General features: G+C 48.1%; 1 protein-coding gene across 1 annotated transcript in view; it reads right to left on the bottom strand.

Annotated features, from left to right (window-relative positions):
* The window catches only part of Grik4 (glutamate ionotropic receptor kainate type subunit 4), a 431,548-nt gene that overhangs the window by 69,773 nt on the left and 339,112 nt on the right, over nt 1-22,663 (bottom strand). Inside the window, exons 12-13 of the mRNA XM_037207580.1 lie at nt 8,758-8,865; nt 1,443-1,646 (exon numbers count right to left, since the gene is read on the bottom strand). Coding sequence (XP_037063475.1) covers nt 1,443-1,646; nt 8,758-8,865 — 312 coding nt within the window. The remainder of the gene's footprint in view (nt 1-1,442; nt 1,647-8,757; nt 8,866-22,663) is intronic.

The raw sequence follows: 22,663 nt of genomic DNA, 5'->3' as shown, positions 1-22,663 counted from the left end.
TCCTGGCCTGGCCCTCAGCAATCTCCCTCATTAGCTCTTTAAATACCTCTTCCGCAGCTCTCACTTACACAGAACTCTTTGTAGTCATTGACAGGAAATACTGCTTCAACAATCTAAGTAGTATTTATAGTCTCAAAGACGGGGATTAGAAAAATGTTATCTTATATCTTAAGTTTGGCACATAGAACGGATTAAAGTCTTATTATAGTCATATGGGACTTATCTTGGAGATGGCTGTTCTGAAAAATAAGTTAGGTAATTTTTGTCATGGTATAAACATCACAGAGACCTACGACGTCACTAGTCAATATAATCTTATTGAGACCACCATCATATGTAGTGTGCAAAGTAAGACAGCTACGTTATCACCAGGCAGTATAACCTTACTGGGCCATCATTGCAGATGGCAACACTTCTGGGTAGCACATGATTACCATTCAATGAAAAAAGGGGTCTGGGCTTGAACCCCAGCACTAACTAATATAGTGTGACTTTTGACAAAGCCACTAAGCACTCTAAGCTTCAGACTGCTCATATGTGAAGTGGGGACAGCAAGTAGTGGAAATATCCCCAGGAGACCGGAGATGCTGCACGGAGAGCCCCTGGACCATGAATGCATGCTGGGAAGTCATGGAAGGAAGGCACGGAGAGGAAATGAGAGTTCAAGCTCAGGTAAGGACCAAACCTATGCTCTCTGCGTTCCGTCTTTTCCACCTGTTCTGGCCATTAAAATTCAACTGTAGAGACACGGACAGTGAATTAGCATCGATTTCATTCATTTTTACTGTTGTTGATAGTGTATACAAGGAAAAGAAGTTGTTTTTTTTTCCGCAGGAGAACTTCCTGTGCCCTTGCCTTAACCTGACAGAAGACTGGCATTCTATGATGCTCACCTGAATTCCAATCAACTCACGCATTTACCCTGAGAGCCAACAATACATGCAGGTACACCCTGGCTCTGGGTCTGTAGACGGACATTAACGATGGGGAAATAACACAAGAAATAACCAATTAGCCAGCACTGTGACCCACACCACTGACACTTCAGCCTTAGCTCCAGGTATTACCACATCTCCCACACATCAATAGCAGCTGGTATAGGGGTCCTCTGCTCTCTCGGGGCCTGTCCAAGCATTGACAATGAACAACCGAGCCCTCAGAGCAACAAATAAAGCACAGGAATTATCTAAAAATAGAACCCAAAGTCCAACTCTAACTTGCTCCACTGCCGGCCGGGGAGAAGCCTGGGGCAGGAATCACACCAGTCATGGTCGTCAAAGCATAGCACCAGTGTGCCTGGCTCCATGCCAGCTCACCAAAGCGTCCTGGAATTGATAGACAAGTCTGAGAGTGATGGAGCAAGTAAGTGAGGCCGGGAAGACATACCATGCCTCCATCACCCTCCCACCCCCCGCACAAGTACACACCGCTGGACTCCTTACCCGAGCAATCAGCTCGCCAACCATGCCCGTCCAGGTGCCGTTGGCCTCAGGCACGCCGTAGACACCATCCCCGACGAGGCGGATCTTGTAGTTGAAGCGGAGGATCTCCGCCAACTCCTTGAGCATGTCCACACAGAAGCCCTCGTAGCGGTCATTGCCTTCCATCTCCTGGTGGTTCCCCTTCAGCATTAGGTACGGGTTTTCCTGCAGCAAAACTGGGCAGCTGTCATTCTCGTCTTAGGCCTGGCGTGGCAGCCATGTGGGATGGGGGGGGGGGGGGAGAGGACTGGGCACAGGAGGTCAGGGACTCGACGGCACAGGAGGAGGGATGTAGCTTGGTAAGAGGCTGCCTTCCAGGTGGGGGTTAGTTACCCTCCTCCCCCCACTCCCCAAGGTGTTCCTTCAAGGGCATTCTCTTATCAGGAACGCACATGAGTCCCACAGCACAGAAGGCCAAGGTGAAACCCCTTTACACTACTGGAAGCCATCGTCTGGCCTCCCCTCTCCCCTCTCATTTTGCCTTTTCTTCACAGACCTATGGCCGAGGAATACACAAATACTCCTTAGTAGGCTAAGTAAGAATATAGACATGGCAAATGGGTTTAAAAATATGATGCGCACAAAGGAGTATTATTTAGCCATAAAGCAGAGTGAATTCATGTCATTTGTGAAACAAAAAAAGCTGGACCTTGAGGTTATCATGTTAAGAAATAACTCCAATTCAGAAAGAAATGGGTCACATGTTTTTGTTGCTGTTGTTTTGTCAAAATTGAAAAACGATAAATAAAAAGAAATCTAAAATTCGACCAGGGCAGCCAGGAAAAGAGAACACAGGGGAGGTGGAAGGGAGCAGACTTGATCAAACATGATGTATGCATGCATGGATATAAAAGAGTCTAACACATTAGTATAGACAACCAATCTACATTGATAAGTATAACAAACACTTCCAAGTATCTAAACCTTAGCAAAATAAAGTCATAACAAGGTATGTATTATTCTAAAAGAAAAACCAAGCATCCTGCATATGCCTCTAGCACTCAGGAGGCAGAGCCAGGCAGATCCCCGTGAGGCCAAGGTCCACCTGTCTACACAGTGAGACCCCATTTAAAAGTTTAAAAAGACCGAGCACATAGACAAACAACTGTACACAAGGCAGGCCACTCTGGTGAGATGTCTAGAGAAAGTGACACAGAGAAGGGAGACCCACACTGGGCTCTTGACAGACAGATGTGGAAACACTGGCAGACAAAAATGTGGAGATTGGGCCATTATGGGCTAGGAAAAGGCATGTTCAGACACAAATCCACCCGAGAAGGGGTGTGGACCATTGGGCATCTCCGATGTACTTGGCACATGGGTTGTGCTGGAAGGGGTAAGAAGAGAGCTAGAGAGATGAATGAGGCTAAATGTGGGTCTGGATGCTGGGATGAGGCTATTGTATGTCAGATGAGACGTAATGGAGGAGCATCTTGGGTTTTGGAGACATAAGACTGAGTAAAGGATAAATGTGCTGACAATGAACACTCAGAGCAGGGACAGGTTCTCTCTTGATACGTGACAGGATCCTGAGCACATGTGGCTTGGGCTAGACTGGAGAGAGACGGAAGAATGTAGAGTCATAGGACGGTCAGAACGATGCCTGGATGTGTGTCAGGTGCAGAGGGCAGGGGTCCTAAGATCCCTGCTATTGGGATAGATGATTGATGATGACGTCACATTGGCCATGGATGGCTGGGCAGGAAAGATGATGATGTCACACTGGTCATGGATGGCTGGGCAGGAAGGAAGACCTAAGGCATACTGGGTTTGAGATAATGGCAGTCTATGGGCGGTGGGGGTGGGGGACAATGGAGATTAAACATGCTGGTGAGGGCAAGACCAGGCAGGGGCTTGGAGGCATGGAGAAATGGGGCACCATGGGGTAGAACTGATTCAGGACTGGCTAAGATTTAAGGAGGACCACATCCTCAAGGGAATCCTAATCTTAGACTAGAAAGAGTAGCCACGTAGCATAATAGCACCAGCAACCAGAGGCAGAAAATGAGGACTGCAGGGTCTGAAAGTCCAGGGGAAGGAGGAAGAAGAAGAAGAAGAAGAAGAAGAAGAAGAAGAAGAAGAAGAAGAAGAAGAAGAAGAAGAAGAAGAAGAAGAAGAAGAAGAAGAAGAAGAAGAAGATGGCCCTTCCCACCCAGAGATGGAGCAGGGCTATGAGATACTGCTGGGTCATGGTCTCAAGACTTTTCCAAGCAGGCATGGAAGGTTTGTGGGGCTGCAAGAATTGGGGCATACGTACTTAGGGGAAATGTAGGGACCAACTGAAGAAGCTGGGGGGGGTGAACGCACCAGGGTAGCCTCACAAGGGGCCTCTCTACCCAAAGTCACACCTCCCCTCCAAGCTGCAGTTCTCCACAATGAACAGGGTGGGAGGGTCCCCAAGAGTGTGCCATCTGTAATGCCCTGTTGGATGACAGTTAGGTAGTCTGACGACAGCCTCCTTTTAAGATGGGAAGGGACAGGGTGCATGCGATGACAGACGAGTGAGAAGGAATTCCTGCAATTGGAGGAGGCAGATGGAGATGCAGTGGGAGGTTGGAGAAGGCAGAATAAGGGTGGAGTGGGGTGGGCTCACCTGTGGACCCAGATTCCAGGAAGCAGTGGGTGGAGACAAGGCTGGGAAGAGATCTGGGAAATGGTGCAGATGCAGATACAGAGAAGAGGCAAACCGGTTCCAGCCAGTGCCAGCCCGAGTTGTGCCAGAGGCAGAGGCAGGTAGGAATAAAGGCTCAATGTGTGTGCTGCATGTGGGTCTTTGCAAAAATGCACAGGGGTTGGGTGTGACAGGGAGCACCCAAGAGGCACACAGGGATTATGGGGGCCCCACCCCAGAAACAGCTGAGCATCACAGCAGAAGGATGTGCCTCGATGCTGAGCTGCTGTGCTCATCCAGAGGGAGCTTCTACACAGGCTGGGGGGGGGGGCAGGCAGACCAGAGACCCTCGGATGGGGAGAGCAGCTTTGAGCATCATGAAGAGGGAATGTCACAGGAGCAGCAGGTTATGTTAGAGTGTGAACTCTGGGTTGGAAGGTGGTGTGGGACTCAACTTGTGATCAAGTCTTGGCAATGAGCCAAGCGAGTCCCCTTGCCTACCACATAGGCTGTCTTCAGCTCAGGGTCCTCTCCACGCCCCACTCATCTCCATTCCATCTTCTGTCAACTCTAACTCATCTTGATCTCGGAATCGCATTGCTTCTGACAAAATGCACTTCTTAGAATTATCCCCATGCTCAGGTGCCTGTGAAAACCACTATATGCTTCCTCCCCACACCGATGAGCAGGCTGTGAGGCTGTGCGGCTCTCGGGTGTGGTATGAGTGGGGCCTGAAGCCGTTCCCTGCCCTCATTATCACCCCCCCCCCATATATGCTGATTAAAGAGTGAGAAGGGCCTTCGGCCTCGTGGACAGCACGTGGCTGGGGGTTTCTGCTCTAGCACCAGAGTACTTTTTAATTCTTCTAAGGAATGTCATACAATTCTCCTTTTCTTGTACTCCACTCTCAAGTTCTTTTGAAACCCACTGTCATGTTCAAAGTAAATGTTCACAAGGCTGGTCTTGGAGGAAAGGGAGATGTTGGACAGCCAAAGTATCAGCAGTCCTGGGGCTCATTGGCACTCCGGAAAATGAGGGGGCCTGAATGCTGGCATGTCGTCAGCAGGAGTGCTGGGAGAAACTGGGGTGACAAGACAGCTGTGTGTTAACTGGGGAACCAGCACAGAAAATGCCTTCTGAAGATGGAGCTGGGGCTAATCCCAAGTGTCCCAGGCAGGAGTGAGACAAGGTGGTTATGTCACAAATTTCAGGGATAAATCGCTCAGGACCACCATTCACAGGGGGAGTTTGTGATGGTCACATAGGGCTTGAATTAGGACCTTTGCTCCTAGGAAGAGTTTCTGGTTTGGATAGGCCACCCCAGCCCCATCTGCACAGGAAATGAACTGATGCTGACTGTGGCTTCCTTTGAACTAGCCTCACACAGGAGTATCCTGCCAGCACCCGGCTTCTCAAGAACTCCTTGATATGGACACACATACACTGGTACACACACACACACACACACACACACACACACACACACACACAGGCACACACATGCATATGCACAGGCATGTACACATACATACACAGGCACACACACATATACAGGCATACACACACATACACAGGCATACACACACATACACAGGCATACATATACACAGGCACACACATACACAGGCACACACACACACAGGCACACACATGCATATGCACAGGCATGTACACATACATACACAGGCACACACACATATACAGGCATACACACACATACACAGGCATACACACACATACACAGGCATACACACACATACACAGGCATACATATACACAGGCACACACACACACACACACACACACACACACACACACACACACACACCAGAGCAATTTCCCCATCTGAGAACATGATCTTCTGGCTTCAGTACAGCAGAAGCCTCTAGGATAGTCAGATTCCAGATGTGGGGAAGCAAGACGCACAGCCTAGCAGGTTCTTTGTCTCCTGCCCCAACTTTTCTTAGCTTTGAAAGAATTTCTCAAAATTCCTTCCTGGAATTCTATTCAGAGGTATTCCCACATTCAGACTCTAATGATAAGTTCCTAATTGTATCAGGCACCCCAATATCTGAAGTACTCCCATTCATGGAGGGGATATGGGGAGTCAAATAACTATGAGAAAATGTGTTTGGTCAGAGGGGTATGGAAAGAGTCAGGGACAGAAAAGGCAGGCTTGTCAACCAAGAGGAGACTCCAGAGAGAAGATGACCTTTGAGCTGAGGAAAGGCATCCGGAGGGGAGGGAAGAGCATACCATCATGGGGAGCAGTGAGGAATCCTGGGCCCCAAGGCTGTATGGAGAGGTACTTGGCTATTCCCATGTGTGAAGGGTCTAGAGCTCAAACCAAGGGACTATGGGATGTCAGGAAGGACAGGACTATTCTGAATGCAGTGGGTAGATAAACATAGTGAGAGGGAAGGGAGCCTGGGAGGACTCCCGGGGTGACAAGGGACAAAGAGGCCCATGAGGGGACTGAACTCTGGACCAGGGCATGGGAGATGAGGCTCATGGGAGGGGAGAGACTGAAGGGTAGAAAAGACGTCTGGAAGGAGGGGGCTCCACCACCATCACACCCTGTGTGGTATCCCTCCACTAACACAGCTTAGTCAGGTCGTCCCCAGTTCTCAGCTGGATAGGGGACAGCACCTCCCTCTCATCTTCCTGACATTCTAAGAGGCCCAGGTGATCAGAGTAGGAGCTGGGAGCAGGAGAGCCTGAAACCTGGGAGCCTGGATCTGCTTTGCCTCCCTTCACTCCCACTGTTTCCAGGCAACAGTGGGCAGCCCCTCCCCTTTGCCTCAGACTCCACCTCCTTAAGGAGGCCAGGGCTGACCATCTGGGAACTGACCCCGCCCCATTGCTCCCAGCCTCCCTCCTAAGCCACACATGGGCTTGACCAGAGGTTAGATAGCCCTAACCCAAACGCCACACCTGAGTTACTTCAGAATCGGAAACATCGTGAGTGCTGTCGGGATGCTACCAGGTGTTCCAGGGTCTAGAATTTCTCATTAGGGATGTTCGACTAGCAACGTCTATGAAAATATTCCCAAACCTGAAAAAATCACCTGAAATTGAAATATTTGGAGTCTGAAGCACTTCAAATAAGGGAGACTCAGTCTTTGTTGACGTTGTATTACTGCCTCGCATTCCATACTGAAACGGGAGCTCCTGACAGGGATTTTTGTGTTTCGTGTCATTGATGTTTCCTGAGTACCTTGAAGAGTGCCAAGCATATAGAAATGCCCAATAAATACTCCTTTGGTGAACAAACGAAAACATTCAGTGGCCCATCTCCAAATGAAGAGAATAATGAGTAGCCTAGGATACAAGATCCTAAGCACTGTGGGTGATGATTCTGGGTTATGCTCTTGCTTTCCCAACCATTGCCCATTTTCAGGGAAGCCCGTGCTTTCCAGCATTTTCTAACCATTAACAGTACTGGCCTTCCTTCCCTCTTCCTGTTCTCTGTAACTGTTTCCTGTCTTTCAGAGTCCATCACAAATGTTGCTGTTTCAGGCTTCGCTGCTCTCCCCCTGGCTTTTCCCTCCACACCTCAGGGCTCTAACTTCCCACCTCTCTCTTAGCTTTTAGCCCACTCTTTTTATAATAGATCAGCAATCCCAACCCAGGCTTCCTGGGCCTCCGGAGTTCCTGAAGGCCATAATGGAGGTCTATAGGCTCTTTTATTTTATCCAAAAAGCCCAAGAGAAAGAGGCATGCTTGCAGACCTTGTAAGTCTGTCTAGTAGAGGCTAGACTGTGCAGCTAGCCTATACATTGCCTCTGCTCTGAACTGAAAGAATATCAGTGTGACTATGCTAGCTCTTTCTCCCTGGTGAGATGTGGTGTGGTGTGGGGTGGGGAAATACCTTTTTGATTAGTTAAAATCAGAGTGAGGAGGAACAAAGCACTTATTGCTTAACATTTAGTTGGCTTAATTGACAGATCTTTCAAAACATGAGGTCTTCAGGGCTAGGGGTGATGGCAACCCCTTGGCCATGGGTAGTCAGCTTAGCCTGTCTGCTCACTGATAACTTCTTTGAAGATACAGGCCAATCTGTACTCATCTTTGGTTTTTATGAGTGAGCACAGTGCCAGACACACGTCAGGGGGCAGGGCTGGGAGGTAGACTTGTAATTACTGAATAGAAATGAATCAAGTAGAGAGGCAGATGGTCTCTTGACTCAGGGGTTCATTGAGAACTCTCTTGTCACCATCTGGAAGTGAAGGCAAAGGCCACAGCAACCCACAGACATTAAGATGTCCACTGGAGGGTGTCACAGGGGAGGGGCTGATTCTGTACCCAGCAGATACCAAGCAAAGCTGGGAAATGGGGGATCATCTCAGACTGGATCCAGCTGGTTCCCCCTGTGTCAGAAGGTCCCATCTCTAGGGTTTCTACACAGCTTTCCTAGCCACCCAGATCCCCCCGGAGAGGCACCCACACACTGTGGACGCTCTCCCCCTGCCCCAGCTGCTCAGCAGCTCATCAGATATCATTTCCATACGAAACGCAACTGGAGTACAATTACACTGACATAAATTGGCCTCTGTGCTGTGATTAGCATTCCCATCTTCTGTTCCCTGGGAAGCCCGAGAGCAAGAGCCTGGGGAGGAGGCACCCTCGGGAGCTGCAGCTGGAGGCCCGAGAAACCCCGCTTACCAGGATGGTGGTGACGACCAGGGTGGTGTTGAAAAGACTGTCGGAGATGTTGGAGGCGTAGAGGCGGCTGTCCATGCTGAGGCCCTCTGCCACGTGCCACTGGCCGATCTGAGGAGACCAAGGGGAGAGGATGGGAAGACTTGGAGAAAGGACCAGAGTGGGCTGCAGGTGGTCGGACTTGAGAGCAGCAGAGGACAGTGCTCTGCTGTGGGTTAATCCCAGGAGGGAAGGATGGGAGGGTGTGGAGGAGCCATAGGCTAGACCAGAACTGGAGCACATGACACAGGCTTGAGGGTCTTGATAGAAGGAGGATGTCAGAGTGAGGAACGGAAGAATCAAAGACTTGGAAGAGGTGAGAGGGGGTGGAGAAATGCATTAGGACTGTAGCATGGTGCAGAGAAGCTCTGTCAGAGGAAGGGGAGGGGAAATGGGGAATTGTGTTATTTTCAAGTGGGGCAGAGACACGAGGCTCTTTGGCTTTGGCCTGCCTTCAGCAAACCCAGTTATCTAGGGGAGAATAAGAATGGCGGCACGCATACTTGTACACTTAAAATCGGCTAAGAGAGCATGGTGGCTCATGTCTGCACTTGCAAGGGCAAGGCAGAAGGATGGCTGTAAGTTTGAAGTTAACCTGGGCTACCTGGTGAGTTTGAGGAGAGCTAGGGCTACATAGTGAGACCCTATCTTAACAAACAAACAAACAAACAAAAATGTAACTGGGAGGATAGATACAAGATGAAGGAACTGGAAAGCACTGGGCCGCTAATGAGTGATTGCTGAAAGCTCAGAATGTAGCTCAGTGGTCGAGTTCTCGCCTTGGCATGACAGATGCCCTGGTTTCAATCCTTGGCACCGGAAAGCCCAAATGAAATCACATTTCTAAAGGAGCAGAAATCGACGTGCTTATTGAATGACTAAACATATGGCCGAGTGAACAAGTCAGAAGGGGGAAGGGTCAAGCCCCAGTCTCCTTAATCCACTACCTCACTGTGAGGCTCCATCCACGCCCTTGGCTTTTCCAGCTAGAAATGGGAATGGGAATGTCCCTCTCCCTTCCAGAACCCACCGATCTTGTAGAACCAGTTTGACACTACAGACCCCACTCTAACCAGGAGTGCAACCTCTAACTCACTGTGCAACCTCAGTGCTGTTTCTGAGTCCCCTAAGCATGCTTCCTTCTGTGCCCAGTGGAAATCACGGCAGAAACTTCTGGCGGTAAGATGGATTTAACCTGGCACCCCATAAATGTTGTTTTCCCTTCTACTTCTTTACTGTGTTTTTAAATTGCCTTTGTTTTATTTTTGTCTTATTATGTTTTAAATAAAATATTTGTATAGAGGGCTGGAGAAATGGCCCTATTGCTAAAATATTTGCTGGGCATGCATGAGGCTCTGAGTCTGCAGCCCCAGCATCCATGTTAAAATATAAAAAGCCAGGCACAGTGGTGTGCGCCTTTTATCATAGCCCTAGGAAAGCTGAGGTTGGAGAATCTCAGAGACTTGCTGGCCCGTCAGTCAAGACAAATTGGAGAGTCCCAGGTTCAGTGAGAATCCCTGTATCAAAAACTAAGGTGAAGAGAGCTAGCAGAGGACACCCTGAGTGGACACCTGGCCTCCATTTGTGCACATACACACACATACCGGTGAACACATATATACATACATACATACATACATACACACACAAATATACACATGCATACACTACATACATATATGCACAAATAAGATATTCCCTCTTAATCAAGTTTGACTGGCTTCAAACTTGTGGTAATCTCCCTGCCTTGACATTGCAAGTGCTGGCATGAACCATCATGGTCTCTTAACCAATTTTTGAGTACACAACATATTACTGTGGACTATTCCATCATCCTGACAATCTCTAAGGGGTCCAATGAAACACTGTTTATAACAGACCTTATATTACATAACATCTATAAATAATGCAAACGTATACAATACACATATGTTTGATCCTGATATAATTTTGCTGGCTAGACCCCAGACAAGTCACTTCTGTTGCCAAGTAACTGGCTTGGCACCCATGAAAGACAGTGGATGTTTGCCTGCATACCCAGAGATGCATGTAGCCACCTCTCCTAGGCACCAGCAGCAGCTTCCTGGGAAAACCCCCAGGAACCCTGTAGTGGTCCTGTTGCTTTGTCCCTGAAGCTAGGTTTTCAGATGCTCCAACAACAGGGAAGACTTAACTCTCCCTTGGCCTCATCCTCACCCCATGGAACAAAAGGGCTCAGAGTCACAATGAAGAGATGCCAACAACTTGACTTTATGCTTTGGAGATGATGGAGCATGCAGAGGGCAGGTCCAACCAGGGCCACCTCAGACCACCAGCTGGTGGTCCTCCAGGACCATGCATGAACCCATGGGTCATGACAGGTGAGCCTTACTAGTGGCAAAGAATAGATAATCAAAAGCTTCCTTCCATACCTCTGGAAGGATACCAACAGAGAAACAGCTTTATCCACCTCTGCAATAGCACAACCGTTCTATATGCACACTGTGCTTTGTTTTATATACAATAAGAGATCCTACCCAGCTTGTCTGAGAGCCCACAGCCACCAGCTGAGAGGTCTGCCTCCTAAGCCCTGCGCTTCTAAACCCTAGATGAATCTTCCCCAGAAGCCTGCAGAGTCCTGCTTCCTGAACACTTTAGGAGCATTTTCGCCTCCTGGTGTGTCTCCCCCAAATAACCTTTTGTGTGCTCAGACCTCAGCACCTTGCTGCTGGCCACGGAAGCAGAGAAAGCCACTGGCTCCTATCAGCACTTTGCTCTTGCTGGCCAAGCACAGGCAGAACACTGATGAGCTCCCCCATGGCTTCTAGAACTCCTATTCCTCTCAAAGGGACCTGTCGGTGACATCATTGCCTGGTATTCCCCCTCCCTCTTCTCTCTGCGGGGACAAGGCTGGGAGGTTGGAAGTTATACTGTGAGATTTCCAAACGGCGGGGGTGGGGTGGGGTGGGTAATAATTACAGGACACCTGTTGTGTCCCAGACACTCTTCTATCACTTGGAATTCTCCAAGTGGTGAATAGTGGTGTTTCTATTTATTAATGAAGAAACATGCTCAGATGGGTTTAATGGCTCATCTCCTAGGGTCACAGCTGGTAGCTGCAGCACAGGTTCGAATCTAGAGCCAGATCCTCAATCTTTGATCTTTCCCAACTTTGTTGATGCCCTTTAGAGTGAGGACATTACTATGGTGTTGTTGTTGTTGTTGCTGTTGTTTTAATCTGAGCAAACCAGACTAACCAGGAAGTGGACTCAAGAGCCCTCAGCAACACAGTACGAACTTTGGGGGCATAACTTTCTTCTCTCTGGTCCTGACACTCCATAAATCCAGTAGGAATCTCACCTCCCAGAAGCTGTTTTCTTGTCTTCAAAATGTGTAGAATTCACTCCCGGTGATCCTCTAGGCCAGGATGAACTCTACTTGAGCAGGAGGAACATAAAACCAAGTGTGCTGGATACCAGCATTTGGATGTTTGGGACAAGACTAAATTTCTTAGCATCCTACTGTCCCCCTGGGCTTACACTTCACACCAGCAAGGGCACCCACTCAAAGCAGCCCCAGCTCCTCAGACTCACTCAAGCAATAAGCTAGGCTCCTGCAACAGCCATGGGTAGAAAGGATTTTTCCATAGCCATATCTGACAGCCTCAGCAATGCATCCTCCAAGTCTTCACCTCTGGGGACCAGGCAAATAGACTAATTAGCCCCTGAGATCCAGTCAAGAAATGAGTCTCCCACCCACTCCCATATTAGCCTCAAGAAATTAATAGACCCATCAGCTCCAACAAAGTAGCTTGGCAGCTATTAGCCAGAACAATCTAATTGCAGAAAGACAGTGGGAAGGGGAGAGGTGGTAGAGCCAGGTGCCCTGGGATACAGGCTAATTGCCCCACCTCCTGGGCACCATCCATGCCACACATGTGCAGAGGCGGCAGGAGATGTCACTCTCTCATCACAAGATTTGAACCTTTAGCTGCAGCCAAATCCACTTGCTCCACCTCACTGGCGCCTGCCCCCCTTGCTCCACCTCACTGGCACCTGCCCCCCCTTGCTCCACCTCACTGGCACCTGCCCCCCAAGCCTTCTGAAGACACAGCTGGTTTGCTCACATGCCCAGGGCAAACCATGTGATCAGCTCACACCTCTGCCTCTTGTTTGTCCCGCTTGCCCTGCTTTTCTACCATTTTAGAGGTCCTGGAGTAGCAGAGAAGGGTGGGAGAGAAAGCGTGCATCTAGCCCTTATTTTATAGTATCTTAACTCAGGGATGAAGGACCCCCCCCCCCGTCACCTGGACTGATGTGGTCCAGCCTGTGCACAGCTGGGCAGGCAGAGCTGATGCTGGATTTCAGCCACCTTCTGACCCTTGAGCATAGCACCATCTGCACCATCCAGGCCATGGCCCCAGCATTGGGGGACTCTCTTCTAACCTGCCTTCTATGCTTATGAATGGCATGACCCCATGTAAGTTACTTATCCCTTGGAGTCTATTTTGCCATCTGTAAGATGGGGATTAAAATAGCACTTGCTGCCCCAAAGGGATTTTCAGTTCAGTTCGGTACTGTGTTAGTCAGTACCTATTAGAGTGTCCTTGTTGGGCCAGGAGGCAGAGTCTCTTCTGTGTTCTCCAAAGAGTGCCACCCTGGGATCTTAGCTTGTTAGACAGATTAGCCCTGTGCCACCAACTTCGGTTTTCAGGCAGCAGCACCACCTTGAGAGACTTAGTGAGGAAGTCAAGGGATAGGACCAACAGTTAGTGGTAGTGCAAACTGTTCGGACACTTGGCTGGATTATTGCAGGACATACAAGAACAGCCGCGTGACAATCAGGACCCAGGGAATGACGAGGGCACAGACATCCACAGTGATGAGGGCACACCCGTGCCAGTGAGGAGGTGTCTCAAGACCAGCTTTCTTGGAAAAAGAGCCCTCAGTTCCTAGCCGCTGCCCAGGTCTGTGGTGTAAACATTCTCAGGTAGGGTCGTGCTCCATACAGAGCACAGAGCCAGGAAGACATGGTAATGGGCTGGAGCAAGCTGGCTTTACCATGCAACAGATGCCAGCTCTGCCACCAGGTGCCAGGCTGGGCACTCAGGTGCATAGCAGTCTCAGCTCACTCTATCAGAAAACAAATTCAAGCCCTGGTAAGTCAATGTATCCAAGTCACAGAATGGATAAGTTGAAAAATGAGGATGCTAAATAAGACCCAGATAATGCTTGATAGTGACCACAGCTGTGAAAACAAATAGCTCAAGGGCTATCCTGGACTACATAGTAAGTTCAAGGCTAGCCTGGGCTATGTAGTGAGACCACCATTTCAAATTTAAAATAAATAAATTGATAAAAATGTGTAGTCTTTCTAAATACTGATTCTAAGGCTATTGAAAGGAACATTTTTTTGATGGAGATGCTTAGTCAAACATGAAACTGTAGGCAACTATAACTAACATGGGGTGGAATTACCCATGCATAGGTAGTATTATTTACCCCCAAAGTCCCTAGGGATACAGATCAATATAAATTAATAATTTTCTTGTTCCTTTGGGTATTGAATTTTGCAGGTCTCAATTATGCATTCAAAGGTATTATTTGCCCCCTAAGGGAGCTCCGGTTCTTCGGTTGTCTTCTGAGTGGGTTTTACCTTACGTGAGGCATTGTTGTTAGGAAGCTGGTTAGACATCATGATGTCTGTCTATGGCTGCCCCAGGATTACTGCAGGGTGCTGGCCACTTGCTGCATTTCTTCACCATGTGTAAAGGATCTATTAAACAATCCAAGCGTATGTTTCTTTCTTGTAGTGGGCTGTTGCTTCTTGTTTCTGGCAGGACAGCTGATTCTGAGGCCTGTCCTCCAGGAGCTGAACTACACTCAACACCTCGGATGGGCTCCGTGGCTTGGCTGGGAGCTCTCCACAGCCCTTGAGAAGCCACGACTGTAGTTGAATGCACATGAGGTAATGGGATTTGGCCTTCCATGTGGCCCTCAGTCATCATGAGCAAGCTGGTCACTATAGGAAGTAGTTGTCCAGGGGCCTGACCTATGGCATCTGTGGAGCTTCCTGCCCTTGCTCTGTCCTCATCCCAAGGGCCTTGCTTAGCACCTCACTTCTCAGAACTGACAGAATGTCACTTGGAGTCAGGAGACGTAATTGTGCTGTCACCTAGTGCTGTGACCACAGGACTCTGTGAGCCTCCACACTCCTGATAAACCTTTTGAGGACTGGAAGATACTCTGGGCTTCTCTGTTCTGGTCCTTAGAAGACAGCCACCAGCCATGTCTCCAGAATTGACACCTAGAGTCACAGCAGCCTCTGCTTAGAAACCCTGCATTTTTTCCCATTTTGGTTTAAAGACGGAGACAAGAAGCCACCCCACAACCTGTCAGACCACAAGGCCCCATAGGCCCGCTCCCTAGGATTTCCTCCAGTCACTCCTTGCCAGAGCCTTTGCATGGGCCATTCCTTGTCTAGAATTCCCCCTGCCACATGACCTCCTGATTCCAACTCTCTTTTAGCTAGGTCAGGGGATGGCAAACCATGGCTTATAATTTGGCTCACTGTCTGTTTCTGCAAATAAAGATTTATTGGCACACAGCTTGGTCCATTCACTTAGGTGTAGTCTGTGAGAGCTTTCATTCACAAGGGCAGAGTTGCAGCGTAAGCAAAGACTGAGCATTCACCATCTAGACGTCACAGAAAATGTTTGCTCACCCTCATCTACTTTTCACCTGTTTCTTTTAGGCCTCTTCTTGAAGACTGACCACTTCTTCCAGGAAGCGTCTCTTCTCTTCCATTCTCCCTCTGAACATCTGTCCAGGGGACACGTCTGACAGTGTCTGTCTGTCTTACTATGCCATAAGCCTCATGGGAGCAAAGGTAACAGCTTGGTTAGCCTGCCCTTATATCCCTAGGGTTTGACTCAATGCCTCACGTCTCATAGATGCTCAATTAAATGTAACTGAACAAATGCACCAGAAACCTTATCTTATTTAATCCTCAACAAATCTACAAGGGGCAAAACCGTTTTATATTCATTTTAAAGATTTTTAAAGCCCTGAATACCAGCAAGGTTGGGTAATTAAAGTCTCCACAGTCACACTCGGATAAGCACCACAGTGGAGATTCAAACATGTTCTCAATCACCAGAGCACAGGCTCCTAACCACTGTGTTATCTGGTTAGAGAGGGGGCAAGACCGTAACCATGGGAACAGGCTTAGCACAGTGCCTGGCCTATTGGCCGAGCCTGCATAAACTTCACCACGTCCCCATCCCCACCCCACTCCCACTCCCATCCAGTGGTTTCCTTCTCAGTTGTCAAATAGGAGCCCCCAGGACCTCTTCTGGAGTGACAGGGACTTGCAAAAGGATCGGCCCTGTGACTAGCACTCCTTCCTCCTGCTGGGAGCCCTGAGGACCCTGTAGCTCCCTTCTGCCTGAGAAGCTCAGGGGTGTCTTTTCGCTACTTTGTTCTTTCTCAAGTAACTAAAAAGGGATAGGTTTTTAAACCCCCAGGGACTTGCTAACATCATTGCCCACATCCGAGGATGTGCACACAACACTCTAACACTTAATAGTTTATGCACATTTAGACAGCTGCTCTTTGTACTCGGCACCATTGGGACCCAGCTTCTTCTATGGGGGCTGATGAAGCCCTAAGCCCCGCTCCAGAGTCAGAGGCTTCAAATACGGATTGATCGTTGCTTGCTGGGCCCTGGCCCACGTGGTTTCCTTTCATAAATTTTCCTGCTTCTGTGTAGCAGTCCTGTCATTATTCCCACCTGAGAGATGCATGCTCATTGGTACTTTAGAAGCAGTAAAAATGCTTGGAGTAGGTACAATCATATGAGCTTTTTGTTGAATAAATCAACAAAACCAAGACTCAGAGATGTCAAGCAACTTGCCGAGTATCACACAGCTGACGGGGATTAAAGCGAGATTAGAACTCAGATCCTACTTATAGCTCTTCTAATTGGCTTAGGATAGGTGCAGGCTATATTAGCCTTGAAGCCTGGGCCTTCTCCCATGCCTCTCTGATCAATGTGAACTTATTCATTGACTACAGTCCTGCATGGAGTTAACAGAAATGACCCACATCTGTGGTGTGGGCACACACCCAAGCTTTTTGCTCAGTAGTGTGGCTCTGGGGAATTGAAGAGACATCAGAGTGTCCACATTGTCTTTCCTTCTCTCCATCCATCAGCGGTATGGCATCCATCAGTCTCTGAACTTGGCGCACTCAACTATGAAGACATAGGACAGAGCCGAGACATATGTTATAGAAAGAACCCCAAGGGCCCGTGTCTTGTAGCCGGTGCTGTTGGGAAGTAGTAGAGATTTTAAGTCATGAAGCCAAATAGAAAGTCCAGCTCCCTCCTCACACTCTTTCACTTTGTGACCATTGTCATGGATAGCTTTGCTCACCCTACATTCTCTGCTATGATGGATGAAAACAGGCCACATGCAGCAATGATTGATGGTCAATCGACCATGGATGAACCTTTCAAGACCGTGAGCCCAAATGGCCCTTCCCTCTTTAGAAGTTGATTGGTCCGGGTGATAATGATAGGAACTGCAAGCTGGCTGGTATAATAGCTTGCGGTGTTCCTGGTAAGCAGCTGATGGTGTTTAGTGAGCCATAAGCCATGGGGAGGTAGACAGCATAGGACTGTATCTGTAGTGGGACAGGTCAGAAGTGAGCAGACATCAGGATGTTTGGGTTGAGGTTCTACCTCGCTGGTCATTTAATGTGTGGCCTGGGGAAGTTGTTTTTGCTACCTAAGATAAGCCTAATCTCCCTGCCCTTCTCCACTTATGGAAGAGGTGATCACAGGTATGACAAAGTCAAGGCCAATCAAATGCAAGTTCTTCATAGTTTAGTTCTTTCCTTTCTAAGGTCACCCAATGTTTTGAGCCATAATCATTTTTTACATTCAAGTTCTGAGTTCTAACTTTGGAGTTCTCATTATGAAGGACGCTTATGATAAAACAGGCCCATCTATGAGTGCCTGGAGCTTCTCCATATGGAATGGAGAAGTGGCACTCAGATGATGTGAGACACCAAGATAGGAGATCCCAGGGATGACCTGAGATGGGTTAGAGTTCCACAGCCTTGATGGTACAGCTATGCCACTTGACAGAGATCAGCTTAAGGGGCCATGGATATGAGTTCTCATCCACAGAGTCCATGTGAAAGAATCCCAGTGTGGTGGTCCATGCTTGCAATAGGGCAGCACGGGGAATCAGAGGCATGCAGATCTTTAGGGTTTGCTGTTTAGGCAGCCTAATCAGTGATTGATCCCCAAGTCTCAGTGAGAAACCCTACCTCATACCCCAAGGACAACAGTACCTGAATAATACCTAAGATTGACCTCTGGCTCGCGCGCGCGCGCGCACACACACACACACACACACACACACACACACACACACTACCAGTTCAAACTATTAGTAATATCAGCCTCCATGATGAGCACCTGGTATATGGGAGTAATGCTCATTAGCTTAAAGTCATCTTATAAGACACAAGAGCAGTTTGGGGCAATGAGAAAACCCCCAGATTGAGGGCTGGGGTTGCTGAAGTTGACCAAAGGCTTTATTTGCTCAGCCACAGAGTACACCTAGCTTCTCACTGGAGCACTGGAGTGCAGAATGCTGCCAAAATTCTAAGGCAGCAGCAGTGCCCGACAAAAGAAAGAGACCAAAAAACCAGTGCTGGGAAAGCTAGCAAGATCCATGACAATGCACTCTGCCAGGATTTACTTCCAACTTCCACTCATTTTGTCTAGTACACGGTTCTATTAAATGGTGGCTACCATCCATTTGCGAGTTATGAAATCAATTGAGCGGGCCAACACCTGCATTTAAAAAGTGAGGTCTCTTGTAGAATGGAGAAGGGTACAGTCCATGAGCAGGGGTAATGAACACTGTATAAGTTTAGGTTTGGGTTACACATATGTGGGTATGCATACATTCTGAATTGGATCATACATGCAAATTATGTTCAGAATATGCAAATGCACACCATCAGGGATTTGCATAGCTTATCTGTCCACTACTCTTTCATCAGCACCTAGCATTCTGTGGACAATAAGCGATGTTTAATAAGTATACTGTTGACACCCATGAACTCCTAGTATTGGTTACTCATTGCAACTAAAGGTTAAACTACTAGAAAATGTTGTCAATCAGTACTTTTGGGCATTCCTTCCATGCCAAAGCTCTGGACTGAACATTTTATTATCTCATTTAATCTCTCCAACAACACTTCAGGGAGAGTATGCTTCCGTCCTCATTTCACAGATAAGAAAACTATGATTTGAGAAGATTCAAGCTCGAACAGGACCAGCACGACAGCATGCTGTCCCAGGATATTATAATCTCCCAGGCTGTGGATATATAGGTCAACAATTGGCAAATATTTGAATTGTTAGTTTACCCAGCAGTATCTGCCGTGAGTGTTCCCACTGGAGAGCCCACACCCCTTCCTTTCCCTGCTTTTGATTCTGACTTAATGTATGTAGAAAAGACTATCTAAACAAAGCCCCAGGAAAGTGAGACCAGGCTGTTGTTGAGAAGTTAAGTGTTGGCTGCTTGAGCTGGGTTGGCTGCTAGCCCCTCCTTTGTTTGAGCTTGGCTCCCTAAATCTGCATGTCTGTCACTCTCTTAGAAAGGGCCGCCCATCCCTGACTGGACCACGGGTTCCCCACTCCTTCCCTGAGAGTGCTCATCACACTTGGAATCACACAAACCATATGCCATCATCTATGTCCCGTCCATTTTTCTCACCAGACATTTCACTCCTTGTGAGACAAGAGCCCTGCCCCAATGCCTAGTGTGGAATCAGCACTTGCTCAACATGTGACTGTGTGGATCAGTTCTCCTTTCGTGGCTTCAGCTCCCAGGCTGGTGCCTAGTTTACTGTGGATGCTCAGTAAACTCTGTTGGGTTAAATCATCTAAGTAAGTCAGTGCATTTTAGTCTTCAGTGATCACACCTCAAAAGAATAATGTAGGCTAGCCTCTTCCAAAGAGTTACAAAGAATTACAAGGTGTGGTTTTTCTGAGCACCTTGAAACTGAACCTGGGAGAGAGATGGGTCTAAGACAGGCCATGAGGACCACCGGAAGAGTAGCTGCTTGGCAGGAAATATAGTATAGGCGGGACAAGCAGAGAGGAGGATTCTGGGAAGAAGGAAGGTTGAGTCAGGAGTTGTCAGCCAGACACAGAGGAGGCAAGATGGCAGGGCAGAACTGAGAAAAGGTACCAAGCCATGTGGCTAAACATAAATAAGAATTATGGTTTAATTTAAGTGTAAGAGCTAGTCAGTAATAAGCTTGAGCTAATGGCCATACAGTTTGTAAATAATATAAGCCTCTGTGTGTTTACTTGGGTCTGAGTAGCTGCAGGACTGGCAGGTGAGAGAGATTTGTCCTGACCACCGGCAGGCTGGGGCACAGAAAACCTTCAACTACACCCAGGACAAACACAGGGTTAGGTTCCTGTGGACTTCTGATCAGACCAATCCTATCGACCCATCAGTATTTAACCTTATTAATTTATGCACATCTCTGCTTACCAATGCCTCATCTAATTCATATTGCTGATTCACTAGCATGCACAGTCGTGTCATAGGTCAGGCTCGTGGGGAGCTATGGAACATAGGTTGTCTCCATCGAGTAGAGCATGGCACAGTTTTCCTTGTGCATACGAACATGGGACAGCATGTCTGAATTGCATTGTGGGAGTTAGTTTAAACAGGAAAAGCTTCTAGGGGAAATGCACATGAGCGCGCGCATGAGCACATGCATGCACACACACGTACACATGCACACACACACACACACACACACACACACACACACACACACACACACACTAGCACTCAATAGCCCGTGAAAAAGACACTCGTTGACAATCTTAGCACTGAAACAACAAAGCAGAACATCACCAAGTTCAAGATCAGCTGGGGATGTGCACACAGAGTGAGTCAAATTTTTGCCTCTCCACTTGTCTGCAAAATTGTTGCGAGTATTGATTTGGGGTTTGCAAAAAGATTTCATCAAGCAATCAAACTTGCAAATACGGATCTCACAAATAATGAGAATCAATTAGACTTGTCTGTGCTGGGCTATTTGGCTTTTAGCAAGCTGTGCTCAGATTTCCAGTGGTGATCTCCAGCCTCTAGGATGTGACACAGGATTTGATCACCATCCTTACTGCCCAAAACCCCCAAACATAGCTGTTCATGGAGAATGTGGTGACTCAGGCCACCTCTGATTACAGATGGCACCCCAATGATGCTCTTACAGGTTTAATGGACTCCTCATCTTTGGCAGCTTCAGTAGTAAAACTTCCCATAGAAGGTTGAGAAGGGTGCCTGGGTCTCCTATCTATTTGGACAGAAGGACTAAGAAAGCTTAAAAGTTTCTTTTGCCTATATTCCAGCTCCCTGTATTTAAAAAAAATAAAAATCTTCCTTTTTTCCCCCCTATCTAACCAAGGATGACTTTGAACTTCTGATCCTCCTGCCTCTACCTCTCACATGCTAGTATCACAGGCACGTACCTATTTATGTGGAACTGCAGAAGAAACCCAGGGCTTTTATGCATGTTAGGCAAACACTCTATCCACTGAACTATATCCCCAGATACTGCTTTTCTGTTTTGCTGAGACAAAGTCTTACCCTGTAGCCCAGGATAGCCTTGAACTTGCTTTGTAGCTCAGGCTAGCTTCAAGGACGTGGTCCTCCAGCCTTACTTCCCATGTGTTACAATTGTAAGCCTAGGCCACTGTACCTGGCTTCCCTCTCTATCATAATTGAAAACCTATCAGGCTATCTTCCAAGTACTTTGGGGATGACCCATTGGCCTTCCTCACACTGGTACATGACTAGGACATGTCAGAGTCAGCAAATAGGAATACTCCCTTGCTCTCCTCTCTCTGCCTCCTAGAAGACTGGAGGCATTTCAACACAAACTGCTGAGGAATTGGTTGGAGAGCTCAAGCATGCTCAAGATGTTTCATCTAAGAAAATTATGGCCCAAGAACATGCCAGCCAGGCCATGGCAGCTTCCTTTGTTCAGCTCACCAGGTAAGGAGTGTCTTGGGAAGGCAGCTGTGCTGGTACCTCGACGCTGAGCTCTGAGTCCCAGGTGCTAACTGAATGAATGCTTTCAATAAAGCATCCAGACTGGAGGAAGCTGCTCACCCTCCATCTTGATGCTGAAATCAGGACAGTACTGTGGCTTTCAGCCTGGGGCTGGGACCAGCCTGTCCCTAGCTGGGTACAGGCTTGTGGGTAGGAAAGAGCATATACCTGGGCCTTGCTGCACTCTTGGAAAGGGGGGGATTTTTAGCTCGGGAGTATCTGCTGCTCTCAACTTACCAGTGTGCCATGTTGGTTGGGCCTTCAGTATATTATGGCTTCCCTCAGAAGTAGCCATAACTCAGGTTCTCTCGCCTTTACACCCATCCATAGCCACCACGAAGTAGGGCTGAAGGCCAGAGAGCGGGCCAAAGGCCGATATAGAAATAGAGAAGTGGGTAGGAAGCAGCTGGCTGCCTGCCTAGCATGGGCCGCTACTCATATGCTTTCTCCTAGGGTTGTGTGGCTCCAGCAGAAACAACCCCACATGTCAGGCCTTCCCCTCCCATGGGTTGTGTCCTTCTCTCTGCCCTGAACCAGGCCAGAATTTCCAGGAGATTAAGGGGACTATGACATAGACAGAGAGATATATAGTTAGACATTGCCACGTGAGACAGCAGAATTAAAAATCACACAGTGTAGTAGAACTCTCAAAGTACAGCTATAAACAGCCGTTCATCTTGTTCTCAATAATTTTATGATACCCAAGAAGCAGAAATCATGACGATCCCGATT

The sequence above is a fragment of the Peromyscus leucopus genome, chromosome 7, assembly GCF_004664715.2.
Source record: "Peromyscus leucopus breed LL Stock chromosome 7, UCI_PerLeu_2.1, whole genome shotgun sequence".
Lineage (NCBI taxonomy): Eukaryota > Metazoa > Chordata > Mammalia > Rodentia > Cricetidae > Peromyscus > Peromyscus leucopus.
The sequence above is the reverse complement of the archived record's forward strand: the minus strand, read 5'-3'. Positions and strand labels throughout refer to the sequence as shown.